This window comes from Lygodium microphyllum, chromosome 10, assembly GCF_053477565.2.
Source record: "Lygodium microphyllum isolate KBCC chromosome 10, Lygodium_microphyllum_v1.1.10, whole genome shotgun sequence".
Lineage (NCBI taxonomy): Eukaryota > Viridiplantae > Streptophyta > Polypodiopsida > Schizaeales > Lygodiaceae > Lygodium > Lygodium microphyllum.
This window is the reverse complement of record NC_141144.1, coordinates 53325531-53350168: the sequence shown is the minus strand read 5'-3', so window position 1 is coordinate 53350168 and position 24638 is coordinate 53325531. Positions and strand designations below refer to the sequence as shown.

Sequence of the window (24638 nt, the reverse complement as noted above, 5' to 3'; positions counted from 1 at the left end):
GTTATTTTGGTTTTTGATTATTGGTCTTCTTTCCCTTTTTTCCGAACTATCTCAAAATCATCATCACACGTTTTTCTCTCTTTGGCTTCAACTTTGGGTAGTCCCTTAGAAAATGCCCAATTTTCATGCATTCAAAGCACTTGTTGAGCAATTTTTTGCAGATCAAAGGCTGCTTAGTAATTATATTATCTTTTGTGTCAATGATGAAAAGCTAGTTAGGTAATTCCCACTAAGATCCATCTCAAGGTAGTTAGGTAATTCCCACTAAGATCCATCTCAATCAAAATTAATGGAAACCAACGTGGGTTGATCGGGTTTATTAGTCTTTGTCCTAGGAGTTTCCTCAAAGGAGCTATTAGAGATCTAACAAATGGACAAAGATTTCTTAGCAGATCTAGAAGCTCTACCTAGATAAGAACCTTTGCAAGTTTGTCTATAATTGGGTTGAATTCCAAGGTCCACTTAAAAGAGACTAAAGGGAGAGCCACCTTTAATCATCCGGCATGTGCCAAGAATGTTATCCGGAAAGAAAAAGAAATTATTTGGCATATAGTTTGTCAACAATCCTATAGCCTAGTGGCTCCCAAATATTTTTAATCCGTGAGTGCATGTACTCTGATGACGGCAACCGTGACAGAAACCAACGAGAGGCTTTTTGTCATATTTTGCATTCCATAATCTCAGGCGGTTAGTATAACCGGTTCCGGTTTTTGGCTTGCAGTCGGCGGAGATCCACCCGCGTTCTCTTGTGGGCCTCGTTTGCCATGGCTTGACTTATTCCCAGAGGTCTCTGGGTCTGGACCGGTTTCATGATATAGATGTTGTTTCGACGGCCCATGCCACCTTGGGACTGTGACCATCCTATCCAGAAGCCTAACCATCTCTATGTAAAATTTCTTGGGGTCGACATGCGCACTGCACCCAGTCGTCGTCGCCTCCAATTTGGAGGACAGAGTACCGCCACACATGTTGCTTTAGACAGTTAAACGTTGTCGACGATAGCTCAATCACGCTGGCACTGTAGCCGCGGGTCTAGTAGAGACCAGACGTGAGTTTATTCACTTAATACATCCAGCAGCTGCAGTGGGAGGCGTGTCATGAGGGCCAGGCACACTAGTGTTCAAAAGCTCCTTGTGACTTGCGCTACAGGTCCAAGATCTCCAAAGATTGAAGAGGTCTAAGATACTTAACCTTTGCCTATAATCTTGGGTATCAGGTATCATACTTACCCCTTGCATGCAAGCTTGGTGCTTGCTGCTTGATGAATTAAACGCAAACCCTGAAGGCTAACTAGTTTGCTGATGGTCTTCAGTGAGCTCCCGATCATAAATGTTTTGATGAAGAAACTCTGAAACTGCGAATAGAGGGTTATTTTAAGGTTCTTGGACATGCAGAACATTGCGTCGTCGGAGTACCGATTCCGTATGCAATATAGAGATAAGCCCCAGAGGCCCACCAAGTGAGAGTCTTTCGTGGACCTGGGCGTTACCCTCTAATCTCGCGCTGCGTTCACCTCCCCGAGCAATGCCCTTTATAACGCCACAATAGATTACACCAATAGTCCAGGTGATCCCACCTAGTGGATCTTTTTATCTGCAATTGAACTCGACCGTAACATCTCTCTCTCTCTCTCCTTGTCAAACCTGATAATCAAGGAACTTTAGACACTATACTAGATGGTAAATAGGTTTATATCTTGTAAATGCACAATTTTTTCTGGTTTGTAACTAGGGTTTTTTAAATTGGAACTAGGTTCTTTATTTTACTAGATAGATGTGAAGCTATAACTAGTACAATAAGTGTCTACATGGTAAAGCAAGGCGAATTTCTATATACCACCTAATATAGCCATGTTTATTGGATAAAATTATGAAGCTATGGATCATAGGATATTGTGCATGCACAATAAATCAAAACAAATTTGTATATAACATCTAACATAGTCATGTTAAGTAATATACATCACAATTGATATGCCTAACCATCCGCCATGTGTAGTAATAAGACAATGTTGATACACACTTGTAATGGATATGTTTCACTACAAGAGAAAGGCCCTATAGACGCGCACTGTACACGCGAAAAAGTGGGTGCGTTTATAAGCACGTGTATCAGCGCATCTATTCACGCTAGTATAAAAAACGCGTCTATATATCCGCGCTGATAAACACGATTATAGATGCGAAAATAAATGCACATATTTTTCATTTCTCATAAAGTCCCTGAATATGACCAAACCTCTTAGCAGCTAGTATTTGTTTGAATAGGGCATGATTGGATAGGGCATGATTGGATGTATATACGACATAATTACACCTGGATCATACGCTAGGACATGATATACATGTATAGGATCATACGGACATGATATACATGTATAGGGCATATACATGCATAGGACATGATATACATTACAAACTTTATTTCTTTCTGAGTATTACAAATATACATCCAATCATTCAAATCTTATTATATATATGTGATTTCATACCGTATATACATCCAATCATGCCCTATACAAATGTGATTGGATAGGGCATGATGATTGGATGTATATATAAATCAAAGGTTGACTTGTGCATTTGCAATATATATATATATATATATAGAGAGAGAGAGAGAGAGAGAGAGAGCTGATCAATACACTCACATGTCTCATTTGTTGTGCACTTAACCTACCCATGCATGGCAATTCACAGCATGAGTAGATTGATGTAAATCAGTTGGCTTGTGCATGTGCAAGCTATTCCAATCATGTCAAGGTGCACTTATAGCTCACATATAATTTTAGATAAGGTGGACCACATGTAGCCAATGTACACATGTCCTCTTTTCATCATCTTTAGCCAGTGTGTCCACTTGTTGATGACTAATACCAACAAGCCAACTACAAATCTCTTATCTATGAAATGTATAAGTAAATTAACTTGGTTAATTTGATGAGGCCAAGTTTTCCTTCCATGGATAGTGTGGTTGGCTATATTCTACTTTGAGGTTATAGGAACTTACAGAAGTCAATGGAGCATCCTAAAAATGACGATACTTTAAATACTATATCAAGTCACTTCATGTACATATCTTTGATTGATTGATGGATAATATGCCTTTCTCTATCTCTTTCGTATACACCTTCATTGCATTATCTCTCTCTAGCTAAAAATCATTTGTGCTTTATCCACCTATTGATACTTGCATGCAATTGTAAGTGGGGTGCTCTAGTAAGTCACTACATATGTGCCAATTGACTTGCCAATGTGTTATCTCTTATCCTCAAGCTTTGTTATATATGTCACCACATAGGTCAATTGATTCTCTAAATGTATGCATTGATTCCCTAAATTGTTCCTGCACGTCTGTAAGCGCGTGTAATAGGCATTATCTGCGCATATACACGCGCAATTACACACGCTTATAGACGCGCCATGCAGGTATAGAAAAATTTAAAAAAAGTTGTGGTTTTCTTTTCAAACCTGTGTTTTCCTATGTTTTTTGCGCATTTTCTGTAGTTCGAGCTCAACATCACTACTCGTGTCTATCTATCACTTCATGAAGACAATGAGGCAAGGAAATAAGAGTAAAAAGAGGACAGGAGGAAAAAAGAGCCAAAGAGTAAAGAACAAGAGCCAAACAGCAAGGAAGAGAAGAAGATTCAAACAACTTACCAAGGGAAGGGGGAAGAAGGACAAGGAGCTTGCAACCTAGCCGCCACCCGTTGGAACAAGCAAAGAAGGTGAGTTCTTCTTCTCTCTCTCAATCTTGGTTACTTTCTCTGTTTGTTTGTCTCTCTCTTCTCTCTCTTCACATGCTGGATCTTGTCATCTATGGAGGATTTTTTGCACGTTTTTTAAGCAAGTTTGAAAAGAAATGGTCCGACTATGCGCATCTGTCAGCGTGTCCAGATGACAATGTAGACGCAGAAATAGACGCGCTGACAGACGCCCACAGAGATGCAGATATAGACGCGCACAGAGACGCAGGTATAGACGCTGCATGCAATATGTTTTATCTGCACAGGGTAATATGATTTTTCTTGTGTAGATGTGGAATCCTGGATCCTCCAGCACCCCATTCAACAAGGAGCAATTCATGGGGGAGATGACCAATTATCTTGGTCGCCCTCCCACTGCAGAGGAGGTTTTCAGTGTGATGTCTGGGACACCTATCACATCTTTGCCTACACAGGGATCAGCTGAGGTACATGGATCGGCCGAAGCACGTGCATCTGCAGAAGCACGTGTATCGAGTGACTTAGAGGGTAGTGCACATCGAGGGAGGAGCGAGAGTCGTGCGGGAGGACGAGGAGGTCGAGGGCTTTGTGGGGGTTGCCTAGGTGGTGGCTCTCGATCACCCTCACTGGAAAATGAGAGAGGTGAGCCTCCACAAATGTACTTATCTGTCACTGATGTTGGTGGTATCTTGCATGACTTTGAGGGAAGGGAAGTGATAGTCTACTTGAGGAGTGTCGTGCATGCCACATACAAAGATTGCATGATTCCCTTCAAGCACCAAAAAAATGGTTTGTGGCAAGAGGTGCTGCGGTGGGCAGTACATAGAAGGTACCCTAATCTCGAGAATTCACGATTCTCAAATGATTGGGGACGGTAAAAGGTGAGAGACGCGCTTCATAAAAAGAGGTCTCACCTTATGACGCGTGTCAAGGAGTCATTGCGGAGACAAGAGTAGGGGCGCCCTAGATATGGCCAACCACCCAATTGCCACCGTAAGGAGTGGAAAGAGGCCAAGAAGAGAGCAGCGGAGAAAATGACAAGTCGCCAGCATGCAGAGGTGCGACGTATCCAGATGCCAACCATGGGATCATTGCATTATGGATCGGGTGGCAGGGAGTCATGGGAGGCTGAGTTTGTAAGTATTATTTGATTTCTTTTTTTAAATTAAATTTTGTAATTTGTTTCACTTCATTATGTAATGTGTTTTAATACGTTGTATGTTCAAATTGTTTTGTAGTATCATATCGTTGGTAGGATGCCTACTCCTAGAGAGGTAGGCTACCATCGAGGTCATAATCGGGCGTCCACTTTGCAGCATTTCTACGAGGAGGGACTCATCATGGAGGAGCAATATAATCGCGCCATGAGGATTCCACCACAAGAAGAGGTATGTTTTATTTTTTACATGAAAAGTATAGGTAACTCTAATTTATTGTTTGTAATGGTATTTATATACCTTAATCCTTTGTGTAGGCGAACCCTGATGCAGTTGAGGATAGCGAAGGGGGGACTAGCAGTAGCGGTGGCGGCAACGGCAACGGCACAGGCAGCGGTGGTGGTAGCGATGATGATGCCTCTTCTGAGGAGATATAGAGAAGCCCCATGCATGCATGCCTCCCCTTCGCTTGTAATTTTCATTTTTGATATGTATTACTTTCAGCTAGTGCTTGCGACCATGACATCACAAGCACTAGAACTCATAATGTAAAAACGCTTCATCTATATATATGAAATTTCGTGTTCTACATACAATGTTTTGTTTTCAGTATCCAATCTTCGAAATAATCTTTCTCTGTTTTTCCTAAGCATACAATTTGATGTTGATGGGGGAAAAAACCAGAGAGCATGTGGCTTGCAAACCCACATGCTCTATGGTTTTTTTTCATACCTCTGTTTTGGCATTTATCAGCGCGTCTAAATTGCAGGATAAATGCGTGTCTATTCTCGTCAAAAACTTGCAGAGTAAACGCGTTGTTAGACGCGTAGATACACGCATGTATAGACACACAATATGAATATATCCACTTTTTTATAAATATGATTATATATTTATGTAGCGCGTCAATACGCGTATCTATATGTGTGTCTACATGGGCATGTAACTCTGACTATAAGCGCACTTTTAGACGCGATACGGTAGACGCAGAAATAGACGCGGTAATAAACACACCCGACATTTTTTTTCACAATTCAAATATTGCGTCTACAAGCGCGTCTATGGAGCCTTTTTGTTGTAGTGTTTGTATACATCCAAAATGTACATGTGATATAAGATACATTTGTGCATTTTGATAACTTTTAATTCTTACTCACATAGCACAAATAGTTTACACATCCGCAAATAAAATATCTATTTTAACAATATAAATATCTCCTTGTCACATTAAAACAAAGAAGAATCCCATTCAATTCAACTCAATGCCATGGCTCTAAATCTTGAAATTCCCCTCCGATTCCCCCTGAAGTGTTGGATATACTTAGCATCCATACAAGTGCAAATAGTTATCAAAAGTTATTTGAGCCCCTTACAATTAAGGAGCATATCCATCCATTAGGAAAATAGAAACAGTTCAAATTGTAATAACCTTTTCCTTGAATGAAAGACATAGAACCTCTTGAGTATGTGGAAACTTGAAGAGGGGAGCTCTCAATAGACAGTCATGGCACATAGTCTATTGATTAGGGTAGCTGTATTAAGTTTATTAAAAAAGCAATATTTCCTACCAACATGTGGCATATGCTCCCCCTTTCATGCATGTAGCATATTCACGAGGGTGAACAAGGAGTAAGAGATGATGGAACACATAGCACAAACATAAAGCAATAGAAGCAAGGCAAAGGGATGGAGATGGATTATGCTAACATTGTCATTGCTAGCATGAATATGGAAAAGTTAGAGAAGAAGATGTGGGGTGACAAAAAATATTTCAATGAGAATTAAAAGAGAGTCACAATAGAATTTGGGGAACAACTGCTATGTGCATGAGTGGTATCCTTGTTGCCATGCATTCAGCAAAGCAATGCTAAGTATTCTCTTTGCAACATGTACATGCATTTTAAGGGAAGGTCCCCCTTGAGGATGAGTTTGATAGATTGTTTCGGCTCACCTCTGGATCAAAGTGATGACCACATTGTTTTTCTTGCCATGGGGTTTCTTTAAGGTCTTGATTTTTATCTAAAGCAAAAAGAGATTGGGTTTTGGGTTCAGTTGTTTGGATTAAAGTTATCCTTGTTTACATGCTTCCATAGCATGCTGATTTTATTCTTGAGAAGGTCTTGCAAATTGAATGCCCAATATGGGCTAGTTTTCATGGACTTCCTACTTTGCTAGATGGAGAAGTTAATGTGCTAGTAGAAGTGCTAGTAGAGTGCTCTATGTTTTTACAATAATATCAACTAGTGGAGCAAGTGGCCTCTCGTACTTTGGGATAAGAGGAAGAAGATCCTTGAGATGCTCTAGATTTTTGATCCTAATGGAATTGAGTTGTTGGTTGATATCAAGAAGATGGGTGCTTTGCAAAGGAATGCCCAAAAAGGAATTGAGGTAAGAAGAACCCAAGGAGAAAATAGTGGAGATAAGGAAGAACTTCAAAAGAATCAAAAAGAAAAAGGTATAGGTTGAGAAGGGTAAATTCAAGGAAGAAAACAAGCCTCAGAAGGAGGGACCTATTTATCAGTCCTAGAGATGTCGAAGCTAAAGCAGGATGGAAACAAATAAATTCAACCACCAAATTCTTTGAAGTCTAATGAAGGTAAGAAATAAAAACCTTCCCTTTAAAAGATTCTTGCAAATGTTTTGTTGACAAGGCTATTTTGCTATTTTGGATTATGGAGGTTCAAACAAAGATATAATGTTAATTAACTGGCTCACTATGATCTCTTGGAATGTGAGGTGCCTAGGAAGTCCATCCAAGAAGGATGTGTTTAGTAGGAGAAAGAAATGGAAGCCCCTCTCTTTCAATAGCTCCTTTCCGGAAAGGGAAGGATTCAACCTAATATAGTTGAAGGATGCTTGGAAACAAACCAACAATCCAATGGCTAATCCAATGTGTAGAACTAGATGAAATCCATAGCTTTCATCATTGAGATTACCAACATGTATGGCAAAGATCAGGATAGACTTCAAAGAGGGTTGCATGTTAGTAGTTAGCAATGTAGGGAGTATATTATTATGACTCTTGCTAAGTGTTCTAGTAATGGGATGTTTTATCAATTTCTCAAAGAAGTGGAGCATTACATGGAGGATTTGCAAAAACATAAAGGTGAAGTTTCCAAAATTTAGTCTATGGGAAATGGTATCTTATGGGGTTGGTGCTTCGAGCAATTAATTTTATAAATTGATGAAGCAAAAGATAGATTATGGAGGAGGAATCGTGGAATTTCTATAGGGATGTTTCAATCTCTTTAGAATGTATTTGTAAATGGTCTTTGCTTAGGTCCATTTAAGGTAAAGAGGTCGATGTGAAAGGGTGTCCCATTGCCCCATTACTCTTTGCCACCATAATCACCAATCCTTTCCTTAGGAATTTGGATTTGAAGGTGCAACATGGAGTAAGAAAGGGGCTACCTATACCATGAAGAAAACACTTGGTCTCCCAATTATTGACCAACAATAACTAACCAATATTGTGTAAGTAGAGAAGTAACTAGTAGATGTATTTAGTGAAAGTGTATGAAAGTTTTCTAGAGCTATCTACGATTGTGACTAATGTGAGAAAAATCAAGTTTATTTACCTAGGACTGAATGAAACACCAAGTTGCTAAGGGAGCTAGACTTCTAAGTAGCAAAATTGGGGCAAGGGATTAGGTACTTAGGATGCCCATTGGGCATAGGTAGTAAGACACATGTAAAAGGTCAATAAACCTTGGGCAATGTAAGAGAAGAAAAAGAAAGATGCAAATAAAATTAGCGGTTTTCTTAAATGGGAGCTAAACATTCCTCCAAGATTCAAGAAAATAGATTCAAGAAAGGTCCATTCTCCCACGCATGACTAGGTCCCAGCTTCTCACATTCACACAATCTCATCATCCATTCTCCCGCGCATGACCAAGTCTATCCTCTCGCATGCACACAATCTCATCTTTGTTCACCAGACCCCACAATTGCGTGGGATGCATGCTTGTGTTGTAGTCATCAGTTGCTCAATACAAGTTTTGTTATCAAGCTTTGAAGGACACTTTTGGTGGCAATACTCCGATTATCAACAAGTAATCAATCATTCGTATTGCATCAAAGAATTGTAAGCCACAACATGAGAGCAATTATGAAACATTTGTTTCTCTGAAAGCTATAGCATGAGGGCAATTCGGAAACATTGGTTTCAAGTTTTTGTAGCACTCCTAAAAGATCAAGTGTATTTCATTAGAGATTGTAAGTGATGTTTGATTCTATGCTTTGGATTTCTACATCAAAGTTATATCTTTTACCTTTCCCTATTATCTAGATTTGTAGTTGCTTCATTCTAAAGAGTTTTGATGATTTCAAGATTTCTAGAATTAGACCTTCTTTATTTGATTATCTTGTACATTCTGTATGTTGTGAGTCAAGTAACATGCAACAATGACCAATTGCATGCGCAGGAAAGGCCTAATTTTGGCATCATGAATCCAATGAGATTAATGAAGTCTGAAGATCCATAGCCTAGATTATCATATAAGAAACTAGAAGTGAAGTAGGACTCTTGTTTCCCACATTGGGTAATGGCCAACAATGAGAGAGGGATGGTCAATGCCACCTTGAGTTGATCTAGACCACCTATAGGCAAACACACCTAAATTTGTGTGTTACCTTAAAGATAACAACCAAAAAATTTAATGGCGCCCTTAATGAAGTGATTATGCTTGCAAATCTAAAGCCTAACATGCAATTATATATATCTTTGACTATCAAAATAGTTTGAAGAAATTCTAGTAAATGACTAAAGCATTTGTACAATTCTAGATCACTAGGAGGAGACTTACCCCCATTGCATAAATTCATGTAATGCATTGTTCACCACATAGTCCTTTGAACATAGTCCCCTGGCGTAGTCCTCTAAGCTTGGTTCATGAAGGCTATCTAGTACACTCCTCAACATATCCTCTTTAAAAGCTTGGTACAAGTAGGTTGTGTGGTAATCCTCTTGAGTAGCTTAGTACAAGTAAGTTGTTTTAGGTTTCAATAGCCATCTATCTTAAGTAGCAGTTATGCCCTAGAATCTCATGTTAAGAAGCATATTAGACTCAACTTGGGAGTGTATTGTGGTGGTGATCATGTACCTAAATACCAACCAATTATTTGAAGTCATTCCAATGCATATATTCTATCTTACCAATTTGAGAAACACTCTGATTGGCAATGTTCCAAAGCGGCTAGATGTTTTACACAAAATCTAGGGCCTAAACAAAGCTTTCAATTGGCTTGAAGGCAAAAAAACAAACTACTAAAATGTACTAAAACAAGAGAAATATTGAATGGCATTGATCAACCTATCTATAACTTACTAGATGCAGACCTAGGTATCATAGTAGTTCAAAGTAGGCAGCTTGCCTAGTGTTTTCAGAGTAGGTAGTTTGAAATTGATTTGGGTTCTTATCTTAAAGTAGTGCTACTTACTAGAGAGGTGCTTTCTAGACTACTACTTATCAAAGGTAACTGGTGCAAGTGCACATGACTTCCATTGATTTTCATCTTCAAGCTCATTGATTTTAGTTGGAAATTCTTTTAGAAATAAAAAACTCTGAACTAAAATGATGACCATAATCTTCGTCATGCAAGGACATAATCCTAGTCATACATGATATCTTCCTTGCATAAGATGACCATTATCAAGCCATGTGGTTTTGGGATATTATCCTTGTTATGTTATTAGAGCCTTTCCTACATAAGACAATCATGATCAAGCTATGTGTGGTACATATAATGTCTTGATTTTTGAGCTCCATCTTATCACAAGAATCATACTCCTTATTTGTGATCCAACAAGCCTCACTTGTGAATCTGCTAAAACTTAGTTGGTAGGTATGAAATCTTAAGATGTGGCATTCTCATGGGTTGCTATACCAATGGGTTTCTAATTCATATTTTTTCCCATAGTGATTGGATTAGGAGAAGGTACTTCAACTTGAATCATGCAACAGTGGAGACAATAGAGCTCCAATTGGCACTAGAGCAAGTATCTTAATAATAGGAGGAGGTGTAGCCTAGTACTTATGTTTAAGATAGATTTGAATGAGTAGAGCATAAAAAGAAAAGAAATCCTCAGAGTAGTTCAGAGCAGATAGCCTTTCTACTATTTTCAAAGTAGGTGTAGTAGGACAACATACAAGTATTTTTAGAAGAGGCAGCCTGAGTGTGATGATGAGTAGATGTTCAGAGCAGAAAACCTCAAAGTAGGAAACTTGCCTACGATTTTTAGAGAAAGTGTAGTAGGAGGAGAGAAAATTGTTTTTAGAGTAGGCAGCCTAAGTGTATATTCTGGAAAATCTTTTATTTTTCACATTCTTGACAATTCTAAACTTGGTGAGCCCCAATGTAGGATTGCTTTCTGATTGAGCAGATAATAATGATCCACAGGTACTCATATCAATTGTGGCCACATTGACATTAGAAGAATAATCAGTATCACTAGTATAGTTGGTGATGGGAACCACTCTTCCATAACTAGGTTTTGGGATGGAACAAAGTGTTGCAAGTACACAACCAGAATTCATAAATGAGTTTTGGGATGGAACAAAGTGTCACGAGCATCAAGATTTTAATGGAATCCTGATGCTGAGTATGAGATGGTTGTTGTATGCAACAACCCTACATGTGGGAAAGCATATACAACTTTTCCAAGGTCTTGTTTTTCAATAGTTCTAGAGCAAGGTTTTTATCATGAGACACAAGAGTACCTTTTTGTTTGTAAGCAATGTCGATATTTCAACAAATGCAAAAAGAAAATCTAAAGAGATGATCCTCAAAACTTGGCACTTCTGTTATATTGGGATGGCTTCCAAGCCTCTCGCACCACACAAAAGGATTGTGGTGTGGTCGAAATCAAGGTCCTTAATGGTGGAAAGGGCTTTATGTTAGGCATTCTTCCTGTTTTGTTCATACCTTTTAGTTGCTCTAAGCTTATTATGTTAGGCATTCTTCCTGTTTTGTTCATACCTTTTAGTTGCTCTAAGCTTATTATGTTAGGCATTCTTCCTGTTTTGTTCATACCTTTTAGTTGCTCTGTTTTAAACTTTTTTAAAACCTCTTATTAGCAAGCTGCAAGATCTTTACATAAGCGGTATACAAGTATCATATAACTACCCTGTAGGGAAGATTTTTGATAATCCAATAGGACAATCAAGCTTTTCTATTGTTAGATTGATATTGATGATAGTCACGTGTGATCATCCCACACAATGTAAAATAGGAGCCTTCAAAGATGGCGGCCAATTCTTTTGTCGTAGAGACAAAGCCCAAGCAACTCTAGATACTAGTAGTCCCTCATTCCAAGGATGCTATCTATATGATGGTAGTCGATATCAAGCAAGATATCCTCCACCCCAATGGTCCATAGGTGAAATGATTGATGCCTTAAAATTTTCAAAGAGGGCTTTGAAAAGGAAGGAAAACTAAAGGTCGTAGGGTTATTTAGAGAGTCTATTCTATGGAAACTATATGATTTGTATGATTTCAACTTGTTAATAGACTTGGTGTATAATGTGACACATATGTTATCTCTAAATATATTTTAAAAATATATACGAGCGCTCATGAGAGCCATGTCCAATGAAAAGAAAAAGGTAATAGATTTTTGTTGTGAGAAGTCTGCTAAGCTTCCTTCTCCCTCGATTCGTCATGGACGATAGCCTCGCAATCCAAGTTCTACAAAAGCTTTAAGGCTGAAGAGAACCAAAAGTTCATCCAATAGTGCTTACTATATGTTTTAACTATAGTTGATGAGATACCAAATACAATCACTAATTTAGGTTTGTTGCTTATTGATATTGCACATGCCTTCTATAATTATAGTCGTAGTATTGGTTGGTCAAAAGAAAGTTTAGGTGTTGTACATAGTTTGTTTTCTGTTTGGAGAGTTCAAAAGGAAGAAGCCTTTGGTGCTACTTCTTCTCCCTTAGAACATGTTGCAGGAAATGGAGAACTATTAGATGGCATATTAAGACATGGCTCACATGATGTCTACTGGTGTTGTGACTTTGAGCAAATGGTAGTATTATATATAGGAGTGAAGACCAATAATTGTTTTAACGAAATCTCTTATGTAAATTATTATAAGAGGATCTTTTTTACTTTGATATTTAAGTTATTAAAAATGGAAGTAGATGGGCTTTTACCAGATGAAAGAATACTTATCCACGTACACCCTTCGCTTGTCTTACCTGATGGTTAGGCTTTCACTAATTACCAGACACCTTGCTCTTATTCATTTCATGAGAATGAAATTGTAGAGGTTTCATCAATCAAGAAGGCAAAGAAGATATGGAAATTTTTTGAAAGAGATAATTTGAAATATCCTTGTCACACAATGATACGTGAAGTGTGCATTTTAATCACACAAAAAAAAAATCGTAGGCCTCTTTCAGAAGAATAACAAAAATATATTATGCAATTTCTTCGTATTGAAGAGAGTTCACTAGTAAGACATTTAGTTACCATATATAGAATAATTCTTTATAGCGGAGAAACATACAAAATCGAAGATGACGTAGTGGTAAAAACAAACACTTTTCATAGCACATTAGAAAGTGTAGGTCATTGGAAAGTAAGGCTCACAACTTTTTTTTCCATTCAATGGGATAGAGAGTATCATATCTTTTTTAGTGGGGAGTATTACAAGAAATGCATAAATGTAAAAGAAAATGGAGCGCTTACTTGCAGATCCCATCATGGGAATGAGTGTGCTACAAACTCAACAACTCCCATTTACTTGGGATTGCATAAGACCATTGAGTTCATTATTACATAAGTTTATTTCTCTACATTTAGATAATAGACTTATTGCATATGAGGTAAAATATCTAATTTTCAAAAAACAAGATTATTACAAATAAGAGCAATCGGTTGCATAACTCCTTGGTTAGAAAAACATAATATTGTGTTGGCAAGAAAACATAACGATGAAATGGATGGAGAGTACATGCATGCAATGATAAGAAAGGTAAATTATGAAAAGAAAAGTTGCAAATTGTTAGTGTTGAAGTGTGATCGTAGTAGATGTATATGGAGGATTAATATTGATGAAGATATATGGAGGGATTTAAACTTGTGTACCATGGTACTGTCAAACATTTGGAGTTACAAAGAGAAGGATAGTAATATCATCGATTGGAGATTCTTTAGATGTTCCAGTAGTATGGAGATCACATAAAGTATCTTGATTGTTTTAGAGAGTCTGTGCGTCTTACATTCTTTGACATCCAAATGGGTGCCGATAGCATTGGTCATTGTGAATATAATTGTTTGATCACCACTCTATTGTACATATTATTATGTTTTATCTATGGTGGTTTGTACACTAGGATAGTATTTTGTAGTTATAGCTCATATTGTGCCTCATCATGTGTAGGTTGTGGACATGAGAGAGAGAGAGAGAGAGAGAGAGATAGAGAGAGAGAGTTGTTGTATCCTTTTATAAAAGATGAGGTGATTTCTTATTTTATGAATCATAACATATAGATATCATTTCTTGTTTGATTAATACTGACGTATAAAATTTTAACTTTTATTTTAGATCATCTCATAGCCTTCCCAAGTTATGGTTTGTATAATTGTATTTTATATTACTACATGTTATTTTTCTTTAAAACTTAAAAACTCATTGATTAAAAGAAAACAAGAGAGAGAGAGAGAGAGATTTTGTTGTATCCTTTTATAAAGAATGAAATGATTTTTTATTGGTTGAATATTGACACAATTTTTTTCAATTTAATTTTAGCTTGTCTCATGGTCTCCCTAAGTCAACAAACTCTAGATTAAATTATGCATACCATTATCACTTTGCAAAAAAAATCGAGAAATTTAAATCAAAGAATGATAGTTCTGAGCAAATACTGAGCATGGGTAAATCAATTTCAATACAAAGTAAAAGAGTCCAATTAGCACCTCAGAAGAAAATAAATAATATACAATTAAGAGATGTGTCTTTGATGAAGACTCCTACGTATGACCAAATTTTTAGACCACCTAAAAAGATTAGTCAAGAAGACAAAGATGAGTTTGGGAAACCATTTTTACTGAAGTGCTATAGAGATACGCAAAATGTTAGATATTGTGCCAATCACAGAAAAGTATACAATTGGGTCAAGAACCATGAGTTTGGCAAGGATCTGCGGCTTTATGATAATAGAGATGACAAACAAATAATTCTAGAGATCATAGATCAAAACTATGATCAAAGTTTACCCCTTGAGTTTCCTCGTGCTACTTACCTTTAGAAGAAGGATGAAGGATATCTGTACAATCTTTATGTTGCTCAAAATCTTAGAAAGCAACTCAATAGGAAAAGATCATCTTCTATGGATATATCTTTGGTAAGTTATTAATTATCAAAAAAAATCTCAGTGTAGATTATATATAGATGGAATTAGCACTAATGGACATAATTATGTTTTTTTTAAAAGAGGAGAATCATAGCTTTGAGCAAGAAGATATGCAAGGAAAATTGGTAAGATTTATAAATTTTCATCTCATCATGTTATCTTTTAATGTAATCATCATTATTATTATTTATTATAACCATTTATATTTAAGTTGCTTAAATATATTTACCTTTCATTATGTACACTTTAACTAAAATTTTAGGATACAAATGGTGAAGAATACTATCCACAACTTATGGTGGAAGATTAATGTATATTTTCAGAGAATAGCACAGTGCATGTATGTACACCATTTACATATTAATATAGTTTGATATTTGAAATTATAAATTTTGAATACAAACTTTAATTTTCTTACTTGTATTCGTTGGAATCACAAAATGATGGCCCACCCCTTGATTTAGTCTCTACTTCCAACAAACATAAAAAAGATGATGAAATGGTTGCCATAATTTGATTTACAGTTTTTTTTCATTTTATTTCCTCTAATACTTAACCTATGTTTCAGGACTATTTGAACTCTAATCATACTTTTATGGAGCTTCTACAAGGAATCCCAAATGTATCAGTATTTTGTTTATATAATATTTTTGATTTTAGGTATTTATATATGAAAATATATTTTATTTTTGAATTTTATTTTTCTTGTATTGTAGAGTTCACATAGTAGTGAACACTCTATTCCTCAATATACATTTGAAGATCTCGAGGAGATTGAAATTGCACGGAAAAGTGTTTGTGTACGAAATGTATACTTAGCCATCCCTCAGTCATTTATTTTAATAGCGCAATTAATGAATTATATCTAATTACAAACTTTTTATGACAAGATGAGCGAGAAAATGAAGTAAAGTAAGCAACACTAAAAGGATAGTAAGGGGAAAAAGAAGAAACAATCTAAGGTACTTCTTTGCATTTTTTAAAAGTAATATGATATGATTTCATTTTTTTAAGTTTAATTATTTGTTTGCACTATAAATTCTCAACCATATTGATCCATAAAAAAAAGTGGATTCTCCTAATGTAAAATTATCTTCAGGAACTTCATCGGTAACTCTATGTTATTATATATTAAAATTATGAAGTAGCTAATTAACTTATGATGTAGTAGCATACTAATTTATATTGTCTTCTTTTAATGCAGGTTGTTAATACCTTCAAAGAGGAAGACCAAGAAACAATCCCCTTGAAATATTTGGACATTCAAGCCATTGATGAGCTATATACATCATTAAAGTCTACATATAATCTTATCAAGAGGGACCCTAGATTTTTAAGAGCTTGCAATGAACAAACATTGCCAGCCATGAGAAAGTCTACTGCCGATTGGTTACTTTGTAGAGAGAAAATTATTGTCACAAAAAGTCACAATAGACCTTTGAGTATTAAGGATATTTGTATCCTAGATTGATCTCTTTATTAATAAAGACAATATCCTTTAATTCTTTCAATTATTTTGATTTGAACTTTTTACTATATAGGAATAATTTTTCACTATATGCATGATTGTAACTAGTTTTTCTATATAGATAAATTATACTATATCACTCGTTCTCACTAGTTTTCTTGTATAGTAAAATTTTACTATATCAACAACTAAACATTTTTGAAATTCCTATGTAGGAATATTTTACTATATCACTATCTTGTAAAATATTCCACTTTTACTAGTTGAAAGTTTTTCTAGATATTTTGATAAGTATCTAGAAAATTTCTCTTTGTTTGCTATATGGGAAGGTGTCTAAAGTTTCTTGTGTTCCTATTAAACTATCATTTAATTGACATGCTGGTTACATGGTTAATATTAGAAGAGCTAATTTTTACCAAGAAACAACAAGCCAAGAAAAAGTTCCACAAGATCAATGCTCATGTGCACTCGTGCACCTTCGAGACAATCCAAAATGATTCACTGGAAGTAGGAGGTAGTTTTTGGCTTTTCTTATCTATAGAAGGTGAAAAACGTTAGATCTTTTAAATAAAGGTATGCCTAGCTTTAAAAGACAAAAGTGAGTATTATCCCCTACCAAAGTATATTTGGGCTGTAACATGAGTACTCTTGATGGAAACCCAGGCTAGGGTTGTGATTTCTTATATATATCAAGCAAAAAAATTTCCCTCGATATATCAATCTCAACTTCCTTAATGCCAGCGCTGACATTATGATCTTGGGTGACACCCCTAGATAAGCACTAAGAAAACTATAATCAATGGCCATACACGTGCAGCTATTTATTGGTACTTAAATTCAAAGCAGCATTCGTTTCTTGAAACCTTCGTATTGCCAAACGTTGAGCTGTGAACGTAGAGTTACACGTTTCCCCAGTCTTATGAGGTAGATTATAAACTCTAAGTAGTTGCCAACTTGCCAGATTTGTTGTTTTTGCACGGTCCTTTCCGGTCCAGGTCTTACACATATGGCTAGGACCTGTTTCACCTCACATCATCAAGCAGGCGCTACTTTATTTTTGGCCTTGTGTTGACAATTGCCTTTGCATGTCACTCCATGCAGGCCAAGCTTCTCTTCATTCTGATATTTCTCTTTTTGTGCACTGCTAGAGATGCACCTACCGATGCAACTAATGTATGGCTTTAATCACAACTTATGACATATCTACCGATGCAACTAATGTGTGGCTTTAATCACAACTTATGACATAATATCTGTGTGCGCACACACAATTGCGACTGCTGGCCAGGAGCCAACTACGGCCACATTCAAGCTAGGTTTCGCCAATGCATTTCACTTGCATGAACCATGTCCTCCTCCTTCCTTCATACCTACTCGATATCAACTCAATTCATCAAATCGGAATCATAGTTATGATTCATGGTTATGTGCTACGCTTTGAGAAAGAGAAGAGGAATGAACTAAGAAGAGAGTTGTGTGAGTAGTAGAAAGAATCCCAAGATCCCTAGTTTAGGGGTATCCCACATTCCAGTACAGGGGAAGCAGTCATTCATGATTTGATATCAAATTGAAAATGCTTTAAGCAGTGAGCATCGAGAGAAAGAGAGAGAGAGAGACGGGAGCAATCGAGAGAAATATAGATGGTTGTCTGATCTAGATTCGAAACCACCACATGAGAGAGAGAGAGAGAGAGAGAGGGAGGGAGAAGTACATGAACAATATTGCACCCTTCCAAAGTATTACTGGTGTTGAATCGAGGGCATACCTTGTAAGATCACGTTGGTGAAGGAGCTTCAGTACAATGTTGGTGAATCGTGATACACAGTAAGAGTAGCTTCAGGCGCAGTTAATAGACTAAACCTCTTGGTAGGCGCAGTTAATTTCTGTCCAACAGAACTGAGTAGGCTCTCTCTCTCTCTCTCTCTCTCTCTCTCTCTCTCTCTCTCTGTGCCCTCCAGATTTCTAAAAATTCATTTTCCAATCACCATGCTCTACAATTGTTCTTCGTAGCCATCGCCTTTGCTACTCCATAAGTGCCATTTCAAGCATCCAAGGTTGTACCTTGCGCACAGGTATTTGTGAACAGCTAAAGACTGAGACTGACACGAACGACAAACACCTCCTCCTGCAGTTGGCTGATCCAGAAAGCAGCGAACACCAACTTGATCGCCATGTCTCCACATGGGGTCAAGTTGGGAGAGTTTTAGACCTACTCCAGTTTACCCAGCCGACGAGTCGTGGGATCAACGGCCGTAAGTGCCAGTTACACGACCACACAGAGGATGACTTGACCACGCCGACTGAGGCCAGTCAGATTCACCTTCGTGTGGCCTGGCTGGCTCGAAATGTGCCTGTAATTGTACGATTACAAGCCACAGGAAAGTCCCACCGTTCGTGATATCTTGTGAAGCAATATTATATCTTAATTATGCTATGATGACAGTGGACGGGTGACTTCTCCGGAATCACCAACCAGTTGTGGCACTCGAATCTGACCTAATCCTAGTGAGCTACGCCAGTGTTCAAGATTTTGAAGCTAGAGACAAGCGGTATACATCCTTATTGTACGCATTTCTGTGTCAATGAGAGCAGGGAGAAACGTCGTTTTTAATGAAACCATAGAGCTCGAGCATTTCTGTTGCGATAGCCGTAGTTCACAGGACAAATTTCCATATATTTCAGTGATGCAGCTTGCAATGAAAGAAATGCATTTTTTGCAAGAAAACAGCAGCCAGATCACGGAAATGCAGGAGAGAGAGAGAGAGATTGTGCTGTGTGTGTGTGAGAGAGAGAGAGAGAGAGAGCGAGAGGTCCAACCTGGAGCTCGCAAATTGAACGAGCTTTCCGGTGCTGGAGAAGACAGTGAGCAGGATGTCCGCATCGCACAGGACTGACAGCTCGTGTGCTTTCTTCAGCAGCCCGTTCCGTCTCTTGGAAAACGTAACCTGCCGGTTGCTCGTGCTCTCGATCCTCCTGATCTGTATCTTGCGTCGATGTGCCTTCATTGCCGCCCTTTCTGTAGCTTCAAGCGCCGCATTCTCGCCCTCCATATCATGACACTGTTCTTTCCCCTTCCCCTTAACTGCTTCCGGCGCCACTGCTTGCACGGCAGCCATATCCATATCTACAGCTTCCAGCTTCATATTGTTGGCCCTGATAGGGCATCCGTGCTCTACGGCATCGTCTTCTGTTGCAGCAGTATCTGATTCTGTATCGTCCTCCTTGTCATCTAACTTGTTGTCGGCCTCGGCCGTAGCGTCAAAGGGCTCCACCGTGTCTGTAATCTTGACAGGCCGCTCCTGACGCTGTTCCTCTGCATTCCCAGGTAGGGCCAGGGCTGGTGATGGAGGATTACGATTCTTGCGTAGCGTGGCCATGGCCTTTTGAGACACCCTACCAGTGACTACCAGATGGGGGCAATTGATGGACCTGCCGGCAGCAGGCAAAATCCTCGATAGCCGGAAGCAAAGGCTGGTTTTCTTTTCTTTTTCTCTCCCGAAAGGAAGGAGAGAGAGGAGAAATGGGAAGGAAAGAGGATGAGAGGCCGGCCTGTACATGCGATGATATGAAGTGCTGTGCAGGATGCAATGGGAAAGAGCTGGAGGAGAAACACGTGATGGGTGGCAATAATGGGAAAGAGACAGGAGGAATAACGAGACTGTTCCCACGGGTCAGTGCCAGGGCTCGATGAAACTGGTTTTTGAATTCGCACGTCCCCATGGCATCTTCACGTGCAACTGATTGCAGGTTCACTACCAGTCTACCACTTAGGACTATGCGGATTCCGGAAAAGCACACCTTCCTATCTTTTTCTGATTTTCGAGACCTTTCTTCCTTCGGTAGCACGGCTTTGGATGCTTCAAAATATATATGTTTGTATACCCAAGGCAAGGTAATTCCCAATTTCCCACATTCATCAAACCAAGAAGACCAAGGTCATGCTTGAAACTTGGAAAAAACTAGACTTGGCTTGTGAAGGCTTGCTTTTCATAACCATATTGGATAAAGATTGCACCATAAGCCTCACCTCATTCATACCATGTTTACTTACATGAGGCTAAATGCTTGTGTAACGTGTTCCTAGAATGCTAAAGAGCCTTATGGAAGACTTAGTGCTAGGAATTTGAATTATCTATGCAATTGATGTGGCGCACAAGGCCATTCTGAGAGTAAAGCAGGTGATGATGAATGATCTAGATATTAAATTTACAATTGTAGATGCCAAGGGGTCAATGTCTAATTGTGGTACTACTTTATCTAAGGTCATTCAAATGGCCTTGGAGAGGATCCAATGCTCCATCACTCATCAGAGCACATCTGAAAAATCAATTTAACCATCAAATAAAATCTATCATGATTCAAAAGTTTATATAAAGTAGACTTTTGTCTATAAAGCAATCGTCATTTAAAAGGGTTAAGGAAAGAGGATGTCATTAATAAGCTGGTGAAAAACTTTGGAGGATTTGCAAATTAAATTGGCTAAGTAGAAAGTTTTTGGGAAAACTAGTCATTTACAAGCTTCGCCTAAGAATAATTTTGTACGTAGATACATATGGTGTGATAGCCCTAAGTACGAGCACAAAGATTGTGAATCATTTAAGAATGTTATGTAAAAAAATTTGTGCTTGTGGGGCGAAGGAGGACTCCTTTTCCCAGCAAGCCTAAACAAGAACCCTAGCCCACCAAAAGCGAGCACTCAACTAAAAAGTTTAGCTCTAATGAAAGTATCCTGACAACCTTTGAAGGTAAAGAAGAAAATATACATGGAAGAAAGGGCAATCATAAGTCCTGTCTAAGAAAGGACGCAAGGAAAGAAAAAAAGCAAGAAAACAAAAGAAGAGAAGAGAAGAAGAAAAAAGGTAGGCCATGGAAAGCAAAAGGAAATATAGAAAAAATAAGTAGGTGAAGAAGGGTAACATGATCAAAAGATCAAAGACTAACACACATGCATCATTGGGAGTCAGTAGAGATGGACAACTTAAACCTCCATAGCTACTTACCAATATAAAAGAACAAACAACCATGGAAATCAAAGCTCATAACTTATTGAAACTTGAAATTTATATAGATGGCTATCCAAACCTCTATAAAACCCTCTTTCGAGGGGTTTTTGAGCCTTTTTTTACAAACCTTTTATTCCTTCCTCGATAGATATATACCCACTGGAATGTGCGACCTTTTACACTTTTATAATCTTATAGATGACCCACTTAGAGAGCAAAATCCTCTTTGGGAATAACAAACACAAACTACAAGGGAATGGGATGATAGGGACAGCAATTTGCGATGTGAAATAGTGGCCTCGCTATTTGCATTGCTACTACACGCATTGTAAATTTCAATTTGTGATGCATATAATAATGCCTATAGCAATACTTAGCGATGCTGATAGCGACACTTAGTGATGCTCATTACGATGCAAAAAGCAACACTCTTTTGAGAAAAAAAAGTGCTGAAAACCCAAATGCGGCATTTGTTGGAAACATTTTCGACAGAGATTGAAAGAGAGAGTGAGAGAGATTGATGCTTTGAGAGGGAGAAGGAGAGGAAGAGGGAAAGAGAGAAAGGACAGCTCCTCATTGCTGCCGTCACTGCCGCCAGTGTATATGAAGAAGAGGGAGAAGTGTGCAAGGGAGAAAGAAGGAAAGCTATGAAGAGGAGACACAAAGGAATTCATCTTCGGGCCTTTGACATAGATACATTGCCTCTTCTTGCCTTTGACATAGACACAAAGCAAAACAATGAGAGAATTAGAGAGAATTAAAAGATAGAAAAATAAAGAGGGAGGGGAAAGATAAAGACAAAGAGAGGTGGGAAGAGAGGATCTTTCAATATCCTCATTTTTTAGTTTTTTATTTACTATCTTTGATTTTGATTGTAAGAGATACATTGAGTGAGAGTGAGGAGGGAAGAAGAGAGAAATAGAGTGAAGAAGAGAGGGAAGAAGTGAGAGTGGGGGGAAGATGGGGGAGAGAGAAAAAGAATAGGAGAGAGAGGGGCGAAGAGAGAAACAAAGAGAGAGAAATAATAGAAAAGAGAAATACGCTTGACAATTTATAGGATGTCAAATTTAGTGCAATGGATCTCACAAAATGAGATCAAGACATCCTCTATTGAATCCACAAGGCAGAGAGTAGTGGAGATGATCTCTCTCTTTGAGAAGTACCTGCCTACTAGCATGCTCACGATACAAACTCACCTCCTGATACATCTCGTAGATGAAGTGGAGATTGCAAGACTTGTCTATACGCAATGGATGTTCTGCTTTGAGCGCTTCATGAAAACCATAAAGGGCTTTGTGCAACAATGAGCTCGACTAGAAGATAGCATGGCTCAAGGTTTGGCTAGTGTCTGAGGCATGAGTGCATATTTTGAAGTGGCTATCGATGGTCCATTCAGATAATAGTATGATATGGTCATCGAAGGATGATGATAAATTGATTGGAGATGTGATGGTTGGAAATGGGGTAGAAAAAAGGATGGATGGTGCCATGCAGGAGAAAGTGAATCATTTTTGTATGTTGCATCATGCATCCATGGAGAAGTGGTTTGCTAGGTATGAGTAGGCATAGAAGAGAGCGGGAGGAAGCGCAATCAAAATTTAAATGTAGTGCATGCCATCGACCGGTTCGATATCATGAGGGCATGGATGAGATGCCATAGTTTATGTCTATGTGGTGGTTGCATGAAGTTTGATCGTGGCTTCTCGTGAAGGGGTAGAGATCTCTACCAAGAGGAGTTGGAATTCATGAGAGGATGTAGTCCGAAGGTGAACACATACTTTATTTGCTATCATATCTAGATTTTATACAGACCAACTAATCTCGGGGAAGTTACCATATGTATATCCTCTACATCACACGCATTCAAGGCCTATTTATAAATATCCTTATTTGTGAATTTTTTATGAATAAAGCATAACCCTTTTCTATTCAAGCTGTAAATAACTCATTTATATTATACCCTTGTATATGTAAAACATGTATAAAAATGGTATTATAAAAATACCTTATTTCGAACCCACGTGATGCACACATCTATTCATGAGTAACTTACTCAAGAAACTAATCTAACAGTTTTGGTGTACATTAAAAAATCTACAGTGCGGCATGATTACACCACGGGCAACATTTTTTAGTTCAAGTATGGGAGCCAATGGCGAGCCATGGATCCGAATACTGTAGTAGATGAGATGGAGTATTTCAGCAACTTGCAACGTGATATCTCAGTGGATTACTGTAGCTTCTCCAAAACCATATTTGATGTATAGTGGTTTAAAATGATATTCGAAGGAGCTGGGGCAACCATTCAGCAAGGTCCATTTCAATTTCTAAAGATAGATTTCAAGAAAAGATGGATGGATCTATGTAATATGTTTGCCATGCTATGTGAATAGGTGGATAACCTTGTTTATACAATTTTCTACAACATGAAAAAGTCACAAAAAATGGCTCACTCAGACATGTGATATTGAACAAATAATCTTCTATCAAAATCCCCAACAAGCTCGATGGTGGGATATTGTGCCGTCACCACCTCAGAGTGTAGGAGTGTATGATGAAAGCAATGTCCCTAGTGTGGACGAGAAGAGTATGTAGTGAGAGGGGTCGATGTTGTGAAGATTAGAGGATGAAGAGAGCTTGGAGCATGCAAAGGAGACAAGCATGGGTAAGGTAGATGAAGAGATACGAGGCTAGGAATTTTTTGAAAATAAAGTGAACTCATCCTTTTGTGATGACCTATCTATAGACCTGCCAATGTACACCGAGCTATACCAAGAGCTTGACATGAAATAGGCCAGGTCACATTTGCATTCATTTTTTTAATTTGTTGATAATTCACTTTTAAGGGTACTTTACTATATGCATTTTAATTGGCATACTTTTTTGTAGAGTTATGTTATCGTGCTTTACTTGAATCCTTAT

At 38.0% G+C, this 24638-nt stretch overlaps 1 protein-coding gene across 4 annotated transcripts in view; it reads right to left on the bottom strand.

Moving 5' to 3' along the window:
* LOC148030003 (uncharacterized) overlaps positions 1-20284 on the bottom strand; it is a 118677-nt gene extending 98393 nt beyond the window's left edge. For 2 of the 4 annotated variants that reach the window (XM_087687188.1, XM_087687191.1), the window contains exon 1: positions 19531-20282. In XM_087687188.1, coding sequence (XP_087543314.1) covers positions 19531-20270 — 740 coding nt within the window. In that variant the 5' untranslated portion in view covers positions 20271-20282. Of the gene's footprint in view, positions 1-19530 lie in introns of all 4 variants that reach the window. The other 2 variants (XM_087687190.1, XM_087687189.1) reach the window with 2 other exon arrangements.
* Positions 20285-24638: the final 4354 nt, after the last annotated feature.